General features: G+C 30.9%; 2 protein-coding genes and 1 long non-coding RNA gene across 3 annotated transcripts in view; all 3 read right to left on the bottom strand.

The window, feature by feature from the left end:
- Nucleotides 1–10,858, bottom strand: part of LOC132715097 (hypoxia-inducible factor 1-alpha-like) — an 84,288-nt gene extending 73,430 nt beyond the window's left edge. Inside the window, exon 1 of the mRNA XM_060698077.1 lies at nucleotides 10,750–10,858. The gene's annotated coding sequence lies outside the window, so the exon portion shown is untranslated. The remainder of the gene's footprint in view (nucleotides 1–10,749) is intronic.
- Nucleotides 10,859–14,822: 3,964 nt separating this feature from the next.
- LOC132715106 (aryl hydrocarbon receptor-like) overlaps nucleotides 14,823–19,705 on the bottom strand; it is a 63,234-nt gene continuing 58,351 nt past the window's right edge. Inside the window, exon 5 of the mRNA XM_060698089.1 lies at nucleotides 14,823–14,929. Within this exon, the coding sequence (XP_060554072.1) occupies nucleotides 14,823–14,929 (107 nt within the window). The remainder of the gene's footprint in view (nucleotides 14,930–19,705) is intronic.
- Nucleotides 16,538–17,394, bottom strand: LOC132715105 (uncharacterized). The gene is made up of 2 exons (XR_009623643.1): nucleotides 17,197–17,394; nucleotides 16,538–17,052 (listed from the first exon to the last, which is right to left on the bottom strand). It is a non-coding gene; the product is annotated as an uncharacterized LOC132715105 (long non-coding RNA).

The following is a 19,705-nucleotide window of genomic DNA, read 5'->3' on the forward strand; positions in this document are numbered from 1 at the left end:
ACTTCAAGCTGCATGCATATGAATCCAAATATTTAAAAAAAAATATTGAGAAAACTGGGTCAAAGACAGAAAAGGCCGGGTTGCATTTGTATACCAAATATCATGATGCTGTGTCAGATGTTACGAAAAAAACTTACCACTGACCATTAATGTCGAAAATTTAACTAAGTCAGTAAACAGGATGTGGAAGAGCAACAGACCTAAAATCGAATCGCACAGTATGGGACCACGTGTCAATGCTGTATGCAAAATAACAAAAGGCTGTGATAAGTAGTTGCTGAGAAAACTGTTACGCAAATTTCCTACCAATGACCATTAATGTCGAAAATTTAACTAAGTCGGTAAACAGAAAGTGGATAAGCAACAGACCTGAAATCGAATCCCATGGTATGGAACCAGGTGTCAATGCTGTATGCCAAATATCAAAAGGCTGTGATAAGCAGTTGTTGAGAAAAACTGTTACGAAAATTTCCTACCATTGACCACTTAATGTCGAAAATTTAACTAGGTCGATAAGCAGGAAGTGGATGAGGGACAGACCTGAAATCGAATCCCACAGTATGGGACCATGTGTCAATGCTGTATGCCAAATATCAAGAGGCTGTGATAAGGAGTTGTTGAGAAAACTGTTACGAAAAACTTTCCCTGCCCGCCTGCCGCCCGACATTCACCATACTTTAACCAGTGCAACCCGGCCAAAAATTGACTAAGATTTTAAGAAAGGTAAAAAAAACTGTTTTTGCAGTATTTATCACCAAATTTCTACTTCATAAAATTTTTAAAAGTTACAACAATATAAATTAAAGGCCTTTAACATAAGCTTTTTGAAATTTATTTAAAAGTACACATGTTAAATCTAAGAGAATCAAGAAGCAAATAACCACCCATACAAGTGCAATCTATGTGTTTATTAATAATAATGTTTCTTGTTTTTTTCCTTAATATGTAACATTTATTTGAGTAAATGAAAAGACACATAACATCATTTCTGCAACATTTGTAACCTGAAAACATTAATGGATGTAAAAAATCTCTAACTAGATTATCTCTGTACTTGATGAACAGTGCCAATCCATCTTTGTAACATTTACTTTTTATAGAAATGTTAGTAATTGGAACAAAATTTCTATGGTTCTCTAATTTGCTGATTGACCTATATCTATAATGGGTTTTTTCTGACAAAAGTCAGGAAGAATGTACTGTGCATTAACTGCCCATTGTGATGCTTGTAATGTCTTTCTGACAAATTATAGTCTTTCTGACAATAGCAAGAAAGTTTCCACCATAAGTAAATTCAACCAGGAAGACTTCAAGTTTGTACATTTTGACATTTGCCAGTTAGACTTAAACATATATAAAAAAGTTGACCATGCTGATAATGAGAAGTCTGTAACAGGTGAAAAATAAACCTATTAAGCAAGACAGACAGAGAAATGCAATAAATTTAGTCTTGATTCTTGATACCAATTAAAGATCAATGACTTTCATGTCACAGTGAAATATTGCTGTCAACCACCTGTATACTCTCACTGTAACAATCACAGACACAACAGTTCATCAAAATATTCTCTTAAATTCTGTTTTATTATGTTTTTACTGCTTCTGTTTTGTTTCCATGTAGTGTTTATATTCTTTCAACATCAGGGAAAGTTTATAATCAATCAAATGTTGTAATATTTCCAGATCATCAGGGAAAGTTTATAATCTATCAAATGTCTTAATATTTCCAGATCATCAGGGAAAGTTTATAATTTATCAAATGTCTTAATATTTCCAGATCATCATCAGGGAAAGTTTATAATCTATCAAATGTCTTAATATTTCCAGATCATCTGGGAAAGTTTATAATCTATCATATGTCTTAATATTTCCAGATCATCAGGGAAAGTTTATAATCTATGTCTTAATATTTCCAGATCATCAGGGAAAGTTTATAATCTATCAAATGTCTTAATATTTCCAGATCATCAGGGAAAGTTTATAATCTATCAAATGTCTTAATATTTCCAGATCATCACGGAAAGTTTATAATCTATCAAATGTCTTAATATTTCCAGATCATCTGGGAAAGTTTATAATCTATCAAATGTCTTAATATTTCCAGATCATCAGGGAAAGTTTATAATCTATGTCTTAATATTTCCAGATCATCAGGGAAAGTTTATAATCTATCAAATGTCTTAATTGAGAAAGAACAGCTACTGAACAAAAAAATATGTTAGCTCAATTATTTGACAGACAGAATTCAATAGAATACTGTGTTAAATTACAATATTACTGACACTTTAGTTTTGAATTCTTAAAAAGAACAGTCCTTGGAAATATATCATTTGTTTATCACATAAAGCTTGGAGATATATTCTCTGTTTATCACACAAACCATGGAAATATATTCTTCATTTATCACATAAACCAGAGATATATTCTCCATTTATCACATAAACCAGAGATGCATTCTCTGTTTATCATAAAAATCAGAGATATATTCTCTGTTTATCACATAAACCAGAGATATATTCTCTGTTTATCACATTACCTGAGATATATTCTCGGTTTATCATATGAACATACCTGTAATGAGTATAACCACTGAACACGAAAAAACTTTAAAGAAAAAGGAAAAAGCAAAGAAACTGATCTTAAAATGGTGCCAATATAATCACACCAGAACAAACATTATACAGAGCTTTATCATATGTCAATGAAATGTTTTATTGCAGGAGGAATTGTCTGAGATAAACTGTAAATATTGATCAACAACAATGTCTGTTCTATCTCAATATAAAATTTCTTATTTCACAATGACTTTCATCACTGCACAATTGTTAACTTCTATTAAGAAAAAAAAATGTATGATATTAATTGTAAATATAATTGAAAAGGATACCTGTTAATTGTTATATGGCAGCAATTTGTTAGGGTAATTAAAGGACTCATGAAGAATATGGACAATTTTGTGCTGCTGCTGAAAATTAGCTAATTACAGGGAATAAATATATCTATAATGCAACCTTTAAATGTCACACAGTCAAGTACATTTCTAAGAGAATTTCACACTATTAACAATCTATTTCAGGTGATGATAAAAGTTGAAAATCATCTAATAATAGCATTTATGCCATAAAAGACACATTGTATCTAATAAGGATTTCTACATTTTAGCACTAAGACTTTTAAATAACATTTCCTTGCAATAGATGTCTGAAATGGTGTATGTATGATAAAAATATGGTTAAGTTCAAATGGATAATTTTTGACACAGCTAGTACATTGGCTTACTGATCTTGGCCTAGACAAGATAATATCTATGCAATATTTATAAGTACGTATATACCATATATCTAATTAATTAATATCAATAATTTGAATTTGCCATATCTTTCAGTCTGTCGGCCTTCTTCAGCAGCATTGACTACTGTGACTACATATACACACAGATACAAACAAAACCCAAAGATTTTTATATAATATACTATAAGCTGTATGAAGAAAAGAAGAAAAATACACTTTATGTCTAAACGACCTTGACCCCTTATCAACCTCAAAGTGGAAGTCCAAGCAAGTTACCTATAAACCAAATAGTTTTCAAAAACTGGTTCATGTTTTTTTCTTTCTTGTCAACACTAAAATGGGACATATTGATATTTAAGCAAAATGTAATACCTTTTTAGGTGGTTTCTAACCAATAGTTTAAGAAGACAAGGCAAATTTTTACATAATGCTTGGCAAGGTTCTTAAGTTATTCCCATTCTAAATACAGAAAGCTCCCTTAGTTTTTATAGTGTAAAATACTGATGTTTCTTAATTAGGTTTGTCTCCAATTCCACATAACCATATCAGCAAGCATTTGATTCCAAATATAACACAAAGCCTCTTTACATGTCATTTCTTACTTACATTGCATGCTATATCAAGGACCAACAGCGTGAAATATAAAATCTGCAATAATATATACTGACTACATTAGTTCTGATATTAACAGCCAGAAAATGGAATGTTCTATCAAAATGTCTGCCATTACAGACACATTATCTATCATCTAAAATAGACTCTGTGTCTGACACCAGAAATACCATATATAGAAGCAGATCTCTCTCTCTTTATTCTACAATAACACTGGAAGATGTTATCATCATTAAAACTTGCTATATTCACATGATAAAAATGCAGAATAATTTGCATGTCTGCCTCTTTAGACATGCCACTGTAGATCATGGATTTTCTTCCTTTCTCTCTCCTGTCCTTCTATAATAAAACATCATGAGTGCCACGTTATGTATAATAATACTGTCATGATAATCAAACACCCTCATACCGATTGGAATGATCCGGGCTGTTATGACAGACGAAAAGGCCCAAGAAGTTGCAATTGCCCTTTCACAAAATCTTATTTCATTCCATAAAGGGTGCCGCGCTTTGGCGCAGACGCCAGTGAGTCAATGAGCAACCTTCATCATTCTGTCTGAAAAAGTCAAATTATTTTTTGGTTATTTTATTTCTACATACTATCAGGGCTCCTAAAATTGTTTCTTCAAAACTGGGCCTCTCCAACGTTTATATCAGGGCTTCATTTATCATTTCCTCATGCCTGGGCTTCTATTATAATCAGTTTATCTGTTGCAGCCAATATAATACTATCATTCAAGACAAATTATTAAAACTAAAACACCTGTTTAATTAGGTGTTGGAAAAAAGAGAGTGGGAGAACAATATGATGAGAAAATCAAAACTAAGAAAGATATCCTATTCTGTTTTCGAACAAAGCAGGACTTGTAGAGATCCTATTTTTAACATTTTGTGTTTCCATATGCCGGTGAAGATAAAGTGTTAAAACTTTTTACCACAAAATTTACAAATGACTTTGCAAAATAACAAACAGCATATCCCTTAATATATTCAAACTTATTTGACCCCACTAACCACATGGTGCAGATGGCAAAAAGGGATGGTTTGTGGTTTTAATTCATAGTAAGGAAACTCATAACAGATTGTATTGATTGCTCAAAAAAAAACCAACAAAGAAACACTACACACAAGTCATAATAGTTTATAAAATACCAAGGTGCACAACTAATCATTGACAAGTATGCTATTTATTGAAAGTGACATTATGATTATATTATGGCCATATAAAATGACTAAATTTTTACTATATCAGCTTGCATTAAGAGCAAGTGCTGAGGTCAGATGTTACTGTTCTTGTGAAGAAACTAAGAGCCATGGTTATTACATAATTCATCTGTTTTAGATAGTCAAGCTGGGGTAGAAACTTTACATCTAAATAAAATTTATGTCATAAACTATGGAGTGATGCTAGTTTCATAATGTGAAAAGCCATAACTTTTTGTGTCACCAATTAGATATTGACAAGGATTGTGTCAAACAAACATAGCATTCTATTATTTTTTTCCTATGACAAGAATCATGCTGAATTTTTATAAGTTTACAAAATGACAAATAATAATGACCCTTAGTGATGTGAAATGACATTTACGCAATTTGAAGTGCATATACCTAAAATGATTAATTAGATAAGAACTGCATGCAACACCTTAATTTAGTCTCATACAAATGTCTACATATTATAGCAGAGATTGTAACCTCACTACACTACCCAACATGTGTTCAATATTTGTTTCTGTAATGTCCAGTAAAATTTATCATAGTGAAAAACTAATATCAAGCACATCACAAAGAAAATTTATCTAAAATTCTCAGCCCACAAATACTCACTTGATTTTAAATAGAGTGACAAAGGTGTCAAAGATAACATTAAATTTCCCTATGGACACATATCAAATTCCACAGTTTTCTCTAGATTCTGAGATGAAAAGAAAGAATTACAATCTAGGTCTGAGAATAGTTTTGAAATTGATTTCTCATAAAATGTCTCTGTTTTCAATAGAGTTATTACTCTGAAATAATAATTTCTTATTTTAATATTTCAATTCATTATTTTTATAAATTGCGATGAAATACTATGTTATATAAGGCCATAGAAAATTAATCTTTAGACTCTCATCCAGGTTTCAAGAAATAATTGGGGCGGGTGGGCGGAATTTATAATTTATAATTTATTTTATCCATCACTTTTAAGACCTGAAAAAACAGAAATGTATGAATATTATTATTGATGAACGTCGCATCATTTCCACCGAGATTTTGATCAAAACTAAACCCAAACCAATCACAAACAGTTTTCTTGTTTACTGCATCATATATTTCACATATGACGAACATTTTGACAATTTTATTGATCGAAAACGAACGTATTTAAAATCTTGATCACTAGACGCTGTAAACCTCAGTCTGATTTTTATGCGTTCGTCCCGCGAAAATTCAACCACGATTTTCGGACGAATTTTCGTCCACAGACGTCTGAGAAATGCGCTCGCCAATGGCGCCAAAATATTAATTCTGGCGCATAAAATCTTTAATTTGCGAATTAAACTGGCGCCAACGTAAGATAAAAGCATCCGACAACTAGTACACTTAAATGTCTTAAGCGGCCGCGTCAATTACATAAGCGGCCCAAATGCGAAAGGTCATGCGCTATTAGTTTGTTTATCAAACTGTATAATCAGGTACCGTATAATCAATTATGTCATCAATTGTGTGACACTTCGGGAACATGTGAAGATGAAACTAATTTTGAACCAGAGGGAACCCTGGAAATGAACAATTTTTTTCATGAAAATAAATTATTTTGGGGCGGAAAGATTTTGATATGGGCGGGCGGGGATGAGAGTCTAAAAATTAATTTTCTGTGGCCTAAATGTTTTTGTCACTGTTATAACTGGAGATAAAATGTTGCAAGTTTCTATCTCATTTTATCACTGTTATAACTGGAGATAAAATGTTGCAAGTTTATATCTCATTTTATCACTGTTATAACTGGAGATAAAATGTTGCAAGTTTATATCTCATTTTGTCACTGTTATAACTGGAGATAAAATGTTGCAAGTTTCTATCTCATTTTGTCACTGTTATAACTGGAGATAAAATGTTGCAAGTTTCTATCTCATTTTGTCACTGTTATAACTGGAGATAAAATGTTGCAAGTTTCTATCTCATTTTGTCACTGTTATAACTGAAGATAAAATGTTGCAAGTTTCTATCTCATTTTATCACTGTTATAACTGGAGATAAAATGTTGCAAGTTTATATCTCATTTTGTCACTGTTATAACTGGAGATAAAATGTTGCAAGTTTCTATCTCATTTTATCACTGTTATAACTGGAGATAAAATGTTGCAAGTTTATATCTCATTTTATCACTGTTATAACTGGAGATAAAATGTTGCAAGTTTATATCTCATTTTATCACTGTTATAACTGGAGATAAAATGTTGCAAGTTTCTATCTCATTTTGTCACTGTTATAACTGGAGATAAAATGTTGCAAGTTTCTATCTCATTTTGTCACTGTTATAACTGGAGATAAAATGTTGCAAGTTTCTATCTCATTTTGTCACTGTTATAACTGGAGATAAAATGTTGCAAGTTTCTATCTCATTTTGTCACTGTTATAACTGGAGATAAAATGTTGCAAGTTTCTACTACTACATCAAGTCACCTAACTCTAACTACCTTAAATAATTAACCAATTAACTATTTAATGATTCTTGGAATGTAGACATTAATAATGGATTATTTTTCTCAGCATGAATAAAATCTTTCAGACACTAATTAGCAAGAAACAAATTTCTTACTTTAATAATCTCATTTTAAGAAATAAAATCATTAATATTTTTAGTTATATTCAATAACTCAAGCACTGATTGCTAAAAACCAGTTTATATTATAAATGGTAGAAGAACAATGTACTAGCAATTAAATTAGTTTCCAAATAAGGTGAGCATAATTAATAAGTCTAACTATTTAAAATACTTCCTAAAACTGTTCAATAAACAGCACATAAACAACCACCTTCCTTAATTAATATAACAATTAAATCTAAATATAATGTGATTGAAATTTTTAATATATTACTTCATCTTTGAAAAAGGATTTTTAACAAGAACTTCTCTAATGCCTGAATAAAATGTTGTCTATGGATTATAAAACTGTTTTAAGATGCTTTAAGGGGGTTTTAAGTCTGTTTCTCAATTCATGTCTGAGGTTGACAGTAAAATCTATAAACACAATGCAAACTACTGTGTTTTCATCAGACTAAACTTGCAGACTGTTTCTGTACTTTTATAGCTGTGTTGGTCTATAAATAATCTGTGGATGATGCTCTTGGCCACACTAAAATCTTGATAAATTAAAAACAGTTAACCAAAACCACGAAGATATCAATTATTTGGTGTGTATGTATCTACAAATACTAACTGTATATATATTGACACAAAAAGCTCTATATATTTTCAAGAAAAGTTAAACTTTAATTAATATTTCATATTATCTATATACTATATGGGTATATGTATAATCAGTGAATCACACCCCTGTGCAGACTGGTCTGTCACTATAATACTTGGGTGGTTTGGTTCTCAGGCTTTGTTGTCATATTACCCCTGGCAAAAGATCTTATAAAAGCAATATGTTTACCCAAATCCCACACAGACAGCCACCACAAGCTCATTTATTTTTATAAACAAGATAATTGAGTAGAAATGGCATAATTTCTTGAAATAAATCTTATCATTGTAGTTTACTGCACAAAGTCCTGTGAAAAATGCACCTGGTTTTGCTCCTTTGGGAAATGATATGAACTTCTTTTGTTTGGATATATCTTTTTTAATGACCATGAAATTCCATGCAGATATAGAGCAATATTTCATAATGAAACAGAAGTATGGAAGGTTTACAGTAAAAAGTGGTGACATCTTAGAAGTGACTATACAAAAGGTGCACATAAAGATGATCTTTGAACACCATATCATATCATAAAGTGACCACACAGTAATTTGCTGTCATGTTGGTGGATTGTTTTAAGAAACAAATTGGCATCCTGGCCATTGACCCATACACACAGGGACACAATCAGAATAATGCTTCCAGTATTTATCAGATAGTATGTCCTTCCAGGAAAACAAGATTTTATCTTATACCAACATGCACATGAATCAACATACATATCAGTCTGTGAAGTTTGTTTTGTCTGCAAATTCTGACAATGTTAACTAAGGTAATTGAGTTATTGAATTAATTTCTAACAGTATTTCATATTTAGCAAACTTTTAAACTTTATGTCTTGTCTTTCAAAAAAGTATACTTTCTGTCCTGCCCCTTCATACAGGTGAACTTTCAGATCAAGAGTCCATTGGAAAATACACTATGCATTAACAAAATGGCCTAGGTGCAATTTAGGCTAAAGCTGCCCTTCGATGTTTTTATCACAATGGGAGTTTTAAAAAGAAACAAATCAATTTAGGAAACCATTTCTCCAAACATGAGCCAGAATTAAATTAAATGATTTTCTCCAGCTACCAGAGACAGTTCTAATGCCATTTTTTCTAATTTTCCTCACAATTTTTCCAATAAACTTGATTATTATAAAAGACTTGAAATGTATTATTAACTCTAGCATTTGTTTAAATTGTACGCAAACTAGTTAAATTCATTTTTATCATTTATTGTGACATGTAATAATTTATATCAGTGAATAGAGAAAAGGAGATATGTTACTATATAATCAAATAATTAACTAACTTTGTTGATAAAGCAAACATTTTAACAGGCCATGAACAATGAAATGTATTCTTTTATTGTTTTTTGTTGTTGTTTTTTTTTGTATAAAAGACAGAGCATGAAACAAGAATATATAGAAGATTTTGTTTGCAAGAGTTAAAGTGAAACAGACACTAGCTCCCCTAGCTGACAATCCTGTCAACAGTCATCAGACAACAACAATTTAAATCAATAAAAATAATATTGACAGATCACGCTCTGTTCCGCTCAAACCTTAAAATATGGCAAGTGATTCCTGAGCTATAACACCTAACCAATTATATGACAGGAAATTATTCTAGCTATTGAAAGCTTTTGTGTTGCTAGTGGCTCTTTTATGATCAATGTTTCACATTGAGCTTGCTTCATGTAAAAATGAGACAATGTTTTTTGACTTTGTCAACGTCAGTTCAACATTTTCATTTCTACAATAATTGTGCATAATAACTACATAATGGTAATGTTATGAAGTCGAAATGGTACTTTTTCCACAGCATTTCAGTGTTTATACATAAAGTATCTTTTCTTACAACATGTACATATAGCATGTACATACAACATGTACAAAAGCACAACCTGGTAAGCTCGGTAGAGCATTGGACTGAGAATAAGGCAACCAGGGCTCGGTTCCCGGACAGAGCAAGTCATATTCATTGTGATTGATCATGAAATTTTTCTACAGTCATTCACACTGAACCTTTGCTCTGGCATGTAAAGGAAGGTCATTAACACTTTACCTTTGCTCTGGCATGTACAAAAGTTTGCAGTTCCTTGCGAAAGTGACATCATCTAGTACTGGTAAATTGTTTGACAGCCTGCCCAGAAACCATGCGGTGACTGAACTATGCTTTGGTTATTTAATGTGATGAACCAGAGGGTAAACTTAAAGACTGCAACCATTTACATAAAAATCCTTACTTAGGTATTACAAACTACCGTTCTGATGGCTTATAAGCAACTGGGGTACCTTTCAGGTCACATAACAATGTCTTCTTTGTGAGAGTAATCAAAAATACCTAACTATAAACTACTAATACAACATGCAATATAACATTATCTAAAGATAGTAACTTACTTGGAGTGTCTGCTCTTTTATCCTCGTTAAATTGTTTCACTAATTCTTTGTGATCACTTTCATGAATATAATCATATACATTTTTTCCAAATAGATACTCCTGAAAATATACATTTGACAAATGCTAAAAGCTAACATATCACTTTGTTTATATATTATATTTATTGTACATAGAAGATATTTTATTAGATAATGTTTAAGGAACACATTTCAAAGGTCCAATTCTACATTATCATGCCAATCAAAAAGGTTTTTTTACAGAACCATGACTATTTCACACAAATAGTGCAAATCTCTCCCCCTTAATGCCCCCTTTTGGGGGAAAAACATATGGCACAGAATTAATTTAAGGTGCCCCAAAACTTAAAACCCAAAAAAAGGAAATTTCCCCCGAAAAAGAATTGGGATTATAACAAGAAAAAAATTTAAACCAAATTCCCTTTTAAAGCTTGGAAAAAGTTTTCCCGGAAACAAAATTTAAAATTAAAAAAATTAACTTTTAAAAATGTTTCAAAAAAATTTTAAAACAAAATTTACCTTTTTAAAGTTTTTTAAAAATTGTAAAAAAGAAAAAGGGTTTTTTTTAGCCTGAAGAAAATAAACAAAATTTTCAGCATTTTTTTGTTGAAAACTTGTAAAGTATATTTTGCTTCAGGCGGAAGAAAAGTGATCTTTAATGTTGAGGGGGTCAGAAAATATAATTATAATTTAAAAGAAAATTCTGATAGATTTCCTAGCTGAAAAAGGGAAAACACAACATCATTAATGAAATGCCCCAGAAAACAGTTACAAGTTCAGTATTTCCTACAGCCCCTTTTATTCTACAGTTTCTAAAAATAAAAAGTTACGTTTTCTGAAACCCCAACAGTTAATTGGTTTTAAAGTTATATGTTCATTAAAATTTTGGACAAAATCCCGGGGGAAACATTTTTTCAATAACAAAATCTTACATTCCATAAAAATTGGGGGTTAAATGATTTTTACAGAGTAAGGATGCCAATCAATTTATCCCGAATTTTTTTACAAAAAGCTTCTTTGTAGTAATGAAGGAAAAGACTTTACCCGTTTATTTTGGGATTTTTCCAAATTTTACTTTAATTAACCCCTATACATGTAGTTATAGATTTCAGGCAATAAAAAAGTTATAAATAGTTTGAGGTCACTAAATCATTAAAATTAAAGAAAATTTTATTTATTCAAGCCCCAAAAATCAATCAGGGGAACAAAACAGCAACCATGGAATATAGAACCTGTTGAAAAATTAAAAAATTTCAGGGAAATATACAGAAACCCCGGGAAATGAAACCCCTTTGAAATTATAAATTAATATTTAAAAAACCCGGAAATTAACCCCAATTCCAAACCAAAAACAGGGCACCCAAATTTGAATATAGAACCCGGGAAACCCTAAATATCTCCCAAAGAATAGAAGGGGAACCATTTGAAATAGACTATCAATTTAAGAAACAGGACCAGTCAACCATGTGAATATAGACTATCACTCAAAGGACAGGACAGTCAACCATGTGAATATAGACTATCACTCAAAGGACAGGACAGTAACCATGGAATATAGACTATCACTCAAAGGAAAGGACAGTCAACCTTTTGGGAAAATAGACTAAAAACACTCAAAAGGACAAGGAACCCGTCACCATGTAAAAATAGACTATATCAAAAAGGGAAAAGGGCAGTCAAAACCCTGTGAATATAAAACTTTTCCTTTAAAGGAAAAAAGGACAGTCAACCATGTGAATATAGACTATCCAAATCAAAGGAAAAAAGGGCAGTCAAAACCTGGGGAATATAGACTATCACTCAAAGGGCAGGAACCCCCGTCAACCCTGGAATATAACTAAACCCCCTCAAAGGACCCGGACGTCAACCCTTAAAAATAGACCCCATTACCCAAAAGGAAAAGGAAACAAAAACGTAATATAGACTATCACTCAAAGAAGGGCATCAACCATGTGAATATAGACTAAACAATCAAAGGAAAAGGACATCAACCATGTGAACATAGACTATCACCCAAAAGGGCAGGACATCAACCATGTTTAAAAGACTAAAACTCAAAGGGCAGGACAGTCAAACCATTAAAATAGACTATCACTCAAAGGGCAGGACAGTCAACCATTAAATTAAACTATCCCCTTTAAAGGACAGGAAGTTTAACCCATGTGGAAAATAACTATCCCAGAAGGGAAAAAAGTTAACCCTTTTTAAAAACATACTCAAAAGTTCAGAAAATTTAAATTAAAAATTTTTTTAAACCCAAAATTTAAGGAAAATTTTCCCCTTTTTTGGATTTTTCATAAATTAAATTATTTGGGTCAAAATTTTGAAAAGGGTTTTAACCCGGGGAAAAAAAAAAATTCCCCCCCCGTTTGAAAATTCTAAAACAACCGTCTTTTTTTATAAACTTTTTCCCCAAATGGGCTAAAAGAGGTTTTACCAAAAGGAAAAACTAAAAACTTGAAATAGGCTACAAAAGGAAAATAACCTTTTTTAACTAAAAATCAAAAAACAAAAAATTGGAAATTAAACTTTTCCAAAAGGGGGCAAATTAATTAAATTTTTAAAAATTATTTCCTCAAATTTAAAAATAACAAACAAAGGAATTTTGGCAAACATCAAAAAATTTTAGTTTTACCCAAAATTGAACCCATTTAAAAGGACATTTTATCCCCTTAAAAGATTAAAAATTTATTTAAAGGACAGGCAAACCTTAAAAATTAATTATAAAAAGAAAAAAATTAATTTAAAAATTTTCCTTAAAGGAAAAAATAACTTAAAAAGATTTTTTCCCTTTTATTATCTTTTAAAAAGGAAAAGGGGTTATAAAAAAGGACAGTTTTTTTAATTTAAAACCCTAAAGGTGACCCTGCCCCCAACCATGGTATTATTTGTAACATTTAAAAAACATAAAACCTTAATTAAAAATTTTTTCCCAAATTGGGATAAATTTAAAATTAAAGTGTCCTTAAAAGGAAAATTTCAATTTTCCCCCCCTTTAATAAAAAGGGAAAAACCCTTTAAAGGCCCGGGAAAAAAAAATTGGAAAATTTGATCCTTTTTAAGGAAAAAAAAGTAAATTTATAACATCACTTTAAAAAGGGGCCCATTAAATAAATATCCTAAAAGGGAAGGGAAGTCTTCCCTTTTAAATAATATTCCCCAAAGGAAAAAGGCAGCAACCCTTTTAAATTGGATAAAAAGGGCGGGCATAAAACCCTAATTTCCTCAACCAAAAAATTTTAACCCTTTAAATGACAAAATTTTAAAAAATTTAATTAACATTTAAATAAAAACTGAAATAAAACAAAAAGGCTTGGGATTTCAAAATTATTTAAAAGAAAATTTAAAATTTAAATTTTTTAAATGGTTTTTTAATTTTTTTTCCTTTTGCCTAAGAAAACTCCCAAAGAATTCCAAAATAACCGTTTTTTTTCTTTTTTTATTTAAATTGTAAAAAAATTAAAACAAATGTAACAAAAAATTTTTAAAAATTCTTGGGGGGTTGTATAAAATGTTAAAATTTTTTTTAAAAATAAAAAAATTTTGCAAAAAAGTATTAAAAAATTTTTGAAAAATTAAAAAATTTTAAAATTCTATTTCCCTTAAAAAAATTAAAAAGGAATTTTCCGTAAAAAAAATTAGTTTTAACAAAAGAAAGATGGGGAAATTGCCCCCAAAAACCTTTGTTAACATTTTCCAAATTGGAACAAATTAATATAAGGTATATTGTTATTTTTAAAAAAAAAAAGGTTCTTTCCCAATTATTCTTTAATGAAAGGGTTATAAAAGGGGAAAAATTTTTTTTTACTTAATTAAGGAAAGGCCCCTTTAATTTGCAGGGGAAAAATGGGGAAAAAATTTAACTAAAATTTTGTAAAAGTTATTTGGGGATATGTGTTCAAATTAAAATAAATAACCAAATTTTTAATATTTTTATTAATTTTAAAAACAAAAAAAGCTTTATAAATTAACTTTTCCCCTTCAAAAATTTTTGGGCCAAAAAAAATTTAAAAAAAAATTAAATTATATGTTTTAAGGGTTTTCCCCAAATATCCTTAAAGGTTGGGTTTTGAAAATTTAAAAATTCCTTTTCGATTAACAAAGATGAGAAAACCATTAAGAGCCTCAAGCATAAACTGCCCTTCCTTTTCTTTCATAGAACCTGAAATAGATAAAATTACATATAATTCTAATTGTTAAATAAATACACTATATAAAATAAAATGGTTCCATGAATCACTTATAGTTCTTTATCCATATGACTGTATACTGATTTATATACCAGTTCTATACATATATATTTTCCTGTTTGCTGAATGGTTCCTCAGAACTTTAATGAGCATACATTGTTAAAATAGATCTTTGATTCTACCTAAGGCCTATTGTATTGTTACACTGGTTCATTCCTATATTTCTATACTGGCTGATGTATTTGTTCATGGGTTTCTTATGGTTAGGTGTGTATGTACTTAGGTTTATACAAACAATTTATAAATTCTATGTCCCCCAGAATAGCTCCTTACTTTGACCAGTGATTAAAATTATGTTTGTACATTTGTTAAAGCCTTTGTTAGTATATAGGTATACAAACTTTGGTTTATTATACCCTTTCTATCCATTACTTCTTGAGTTTTTAACTACAATGTTTCACCCTTGAATATATTGTCTACCATTAAACATTTTTCAAAATATACAACAGACTTTCACTCCTTAAGGCAGTAATATCATCAATAAATCAACCCAATTTCATCTATTTATTTCTTAATAAGATTTGATTGACATTCTTCCAACACTCAGAAGCAATTCATTACCATCTAAACCCTTACCACAAAAGCCATTAAAATATCTAATAAAATTGCTCATACCAAAATCTGTACCTGCTTTTTTATAATCACCTGATAATGTAATGTTATTGGCATCATAAACTTATTGGCTCATAAATCTATTTCAAAGACTTTTATCATAAAAATGCTACAAAAAACTGTTCATATCTTGGGGGAAAAAATCTGAATAAATACAGTGTTGTCCTAGCAAATGAGATTTTCAAATACAGTTACTTCAATTAATTCTTCTACCTGTATTTATATCACCTGCATTAATGCATTTACAATCTATGCTATTCACATCATACATATTTCTCATATTACTTTGAACTCTTCTCTGTTACTGAAAAAGTTCTATATATCAATGCACAAAGGACTTAATATCATGTTAAAGAAGAGAACTGTTCACTAATAAGGGGAGAAAATAGTGACAATTATGGGAGAAAATGTGTAAGTGGCTAGATAGCTCAGTCAGAAGAGTTGCATATGGTATTCCAAGGGTAACCTGTTTGAGTCCCAGTCAAACTGCACATTTTTGTCACCCTGTTTCACTTATACACTATGGTAATAATAATGCAACTAATTTGACTACTCTCATAAGCAGCTTCTAATTAAAGTGCTTGCATTTGGCTTAAGCAATAAAAACTAGACCTATCACTGAAGGTGATTAATACCCCCACCAGCAACTTTTTGAAAAATAAGTAGTCTGTAGAAAAATTTCAACACAAACTATCAACTGTGTACAAAGAAATATTTCAATTAATTGTAATCCCAACTGGGGTCTCCAAATAAGCTTGCTTTTCACAAAGTTTGATTACAATATCTCATTCCTAACTCTAGTTATTGTCCAGAAACCATTTTTCTATTTTTAGGAATGGTGACCTTGACCTTGACCCAAGGGGGTCCAAATGCAATACCAACCCAGGTCTTCATATAAGCTTGCTATACACCAAGTTTGATAACAATATCTCATTCCTAACTCTAGTTATTGTCCGGAAACCATTTTTCTATTTTTAGTAACGGTGACCTTGACCTTGACCCCAGGGGGTCCAAAAACAATACCAACCCAGGTCTTCATATAAGCTTGCTATACACCAATTTTGATTACAATATCTCATTCCTAACTCAAGTTATTGTCCGGAAACCATTTTTCTATTTTTAGTAACGGTGACCTTGACCTTGACCCCAGGGGGTCCAAAAACAATACCAACCCAGGTCTTCATATAAGCTTGCTATACACCAATTTTGATTACAATATCTCATTCCTAACTCAAGTTATTGTCCGGAAACCATTTTTCTATTTTTAGTAACGGTGACCTTGACCTTGACCCAAGGGGGTCCAAATGCAATACCAACCCAGGTCTTCATATAAGCTTGCTATACACCAAGTTTGATAACAATATCTCATTCCTAACTCTAGTTATTGTCCGGAAACCATTTTTCTATTTTTAGTAACGGTGACCTTGACCCCAGGGGTCCAAATGCAATACCAACCCAGGTCTTCATATAAGCTTGCTATACACCAAGTTTGATAACAATATCTCATTCCTAACTGTAGTTATTGTCCGGAAACCATTTTTCTATTTTTAGTAACGGTGACCTTGACCTTGACCCCAGGGGGTCCAAATGCAATACCAACCGGAGTTTTCACATAAGGTTGCTATATACCAAGTTTGATTACAATACCTCATTCCAAACTCTAGTTATCGTCCGGAAACCATGATGTGGACCGACCGACCGACCGACCGACCGACAAGCTGACTCCTATATACCCCCCCTAAACTTCGTTTGTGGGGGTATAACTACCATGAAAGTAGGCTATAGGATAGTCAGTCCTTTAGTTTGCACAACTAAATCACTAATAAACTATTGGGATGAATCAGTGTATAATTCTATAATTATATATAATTCCCTGTATTGCAATGTTTTCTTATGATTTCATTAAGCGTAATTCATACTTTTAACAAGATCTGTTTAGCAAGTCAAAAATGAAGACACTCTTGATATTATTCTAATACAGGAAATATCATTATCACTGATAATTTAGAAACACTTCACAGATACTTCCTTAGTACTTAAAGCCAATCAGATATTACCAAATTATGACACTTGTACATGGATAGTTAGTTAAAAGACAAAGTAGGAACAATTTGCAGCTAAAAATATACTTATACATAGGGATGTATACATATATATAAAATACAGCTAGGATAATGTAAAACTTACATCAAAAGTTTACAAAATGTATAAGGATAATGAGACAATTAAGAAACTTCTGTAAACATATTAACCAGTTAGTGATAAACATATGTCATAAAGACACTTATAATGATCACAGGAAGTCAGTATTAAAGCTCTTTGAACATAACCTTTGAAGTATCAGTCAGACCCAGTATTTATTCCAGGAATAAAAATACATGTTTTTTCAAACTATTGAAAACCCTTTTTTCTAAACCCTATTTCAATAGTTCTACTTAAGTGGTTTGGGAAAAGTAAGTTGTTAAACTAAGCCAATAGATCACTGAGCATAAAATATAAAACTACTCGAGTGTTTAACTTCCTTTCTACTGCATATCATTCTTTCATAACTATGCAACATTTAAGGATGTTATTTTAGTTATAGATAGAAATCTTGTGGTTTTCTAAAATATTTCTAAAGTTACATGTTAACCAATCAGTCACTAGCTGTAACATAGTACAATTGTACATTATATCCTTCATTTTTATTTCTCTTCCTGGTAGGTAAATCCCTACTATGTACCTTAGTAATGCTTTCCATAATTTTCATTATAAAAGAAAGGGAAAGTAATCTAACCAATGCCTCTGAGATAATTTAAGCTGATCTCTATAAGATAAAGGTAAATCTTTTGAATAATAATAATAAAGTGTGAATAATGAAAAGTGCTTTTGAAGTTCAGATATAACCAAACAATCAGCCATCATGGCAATCTATTGTTTTTCCTTCTCAACACCTTGAGATTCAAATGGATACAAAGTCCTTGAAATGATATGATATATTATACCTTACATGAAATTAATGTTTTCATTCTTTACTTCTGTGTCAGCTGGCCATTAAATATTTCAATTTTCAGAATGACATCAGTTGTATAACAGTATAAAGTGACTGTCAGACTGGCCATCTTACTGTTTTTGTTTGAATTATGGGCTGCATAAATGCTTTAGTAGATTCTACAAAGTTTGCATGACATTTTTCCATCTTCCACAAGACAAGACACAAGTTCATCTCTGAACCAGTTTATATTCTCATGTCTATCTTGTAAATCATAAAGTCTTAAGTAATATACCATCAACTCATCAACTTAGTTATCTTGCAAAAAAAATTCACTTGATACATATTTTTGCAGTCTTGCTAAAGGTTACAACAAATATCTTTGCCTTCTGTGTATATGATGATCTATTCACCTGTATATCTTCATTACCATCCATATTTCTACTTTTAATTCTCATCAACAAATAGCAACACTTACATGACGAGAAAAAAATGCAAGAGCTGTCCATCACCCTGGCTAAGATAAATTTTGCAAAAGAGTTATCGTTCTTGGACAGGAACAAATTAGTGATTGAAACATAGTCCAAATGTGATGTTGACCTTTGACCTTATACCCTAAAAATCTTAGGCAAGGGCAATCCAGCTGCCAAGTTGGCTAATTTCTATTAAAGATATTGATAAATATTTAGATTTCAACACTATAAATGTCTCTGACCTTGACCCTTCAAATTGATCAGGGCCATCTACTGGAAATCGACAAAGTTCCTACCAAGTTTCACAAACCTATGCTTATTCCTTCTCAAGGAATAGAACATACAAAGATTTCAAACTAACTGTCACTGTAACCACAAAACCAATAGGGGCTTTAAAGAACTAACCAGATGCCAACCATCCTTAATATAGAGACCTCACATAGTTCTTCTGTTCACTATATAATTGAGAAGATGAAAAATTTTAACAACTGATAAAAATTTTACCAATCAATGCTGCATATGAAGCATTAAATATACTAATTAGCATTTTGAATGGTTAAGATAATATCTGTGTAAACTAAAAAAGGGTATGTTAAGTTCAGTCCATTAACCTTAAACATACATTATATTTG

Source organism: Ruditapes philippinarum, unplaced genomic scaffold, assembly GCF_026571515.1.
Source record: "Ruditapes philippinarum isolate M1 unplaced genomic scaffold, ASM2657151v2 ctg1340_1_1_1_1, whole genome shotgun sequence".
Classification (NCBI taxonomy): domain Eukaryota; kingdom Metazoa; phylum Mollusca; class Bivalvia; order Venerida; family Veneridae; genus Ruditapes; species Ruditapes philippinarum.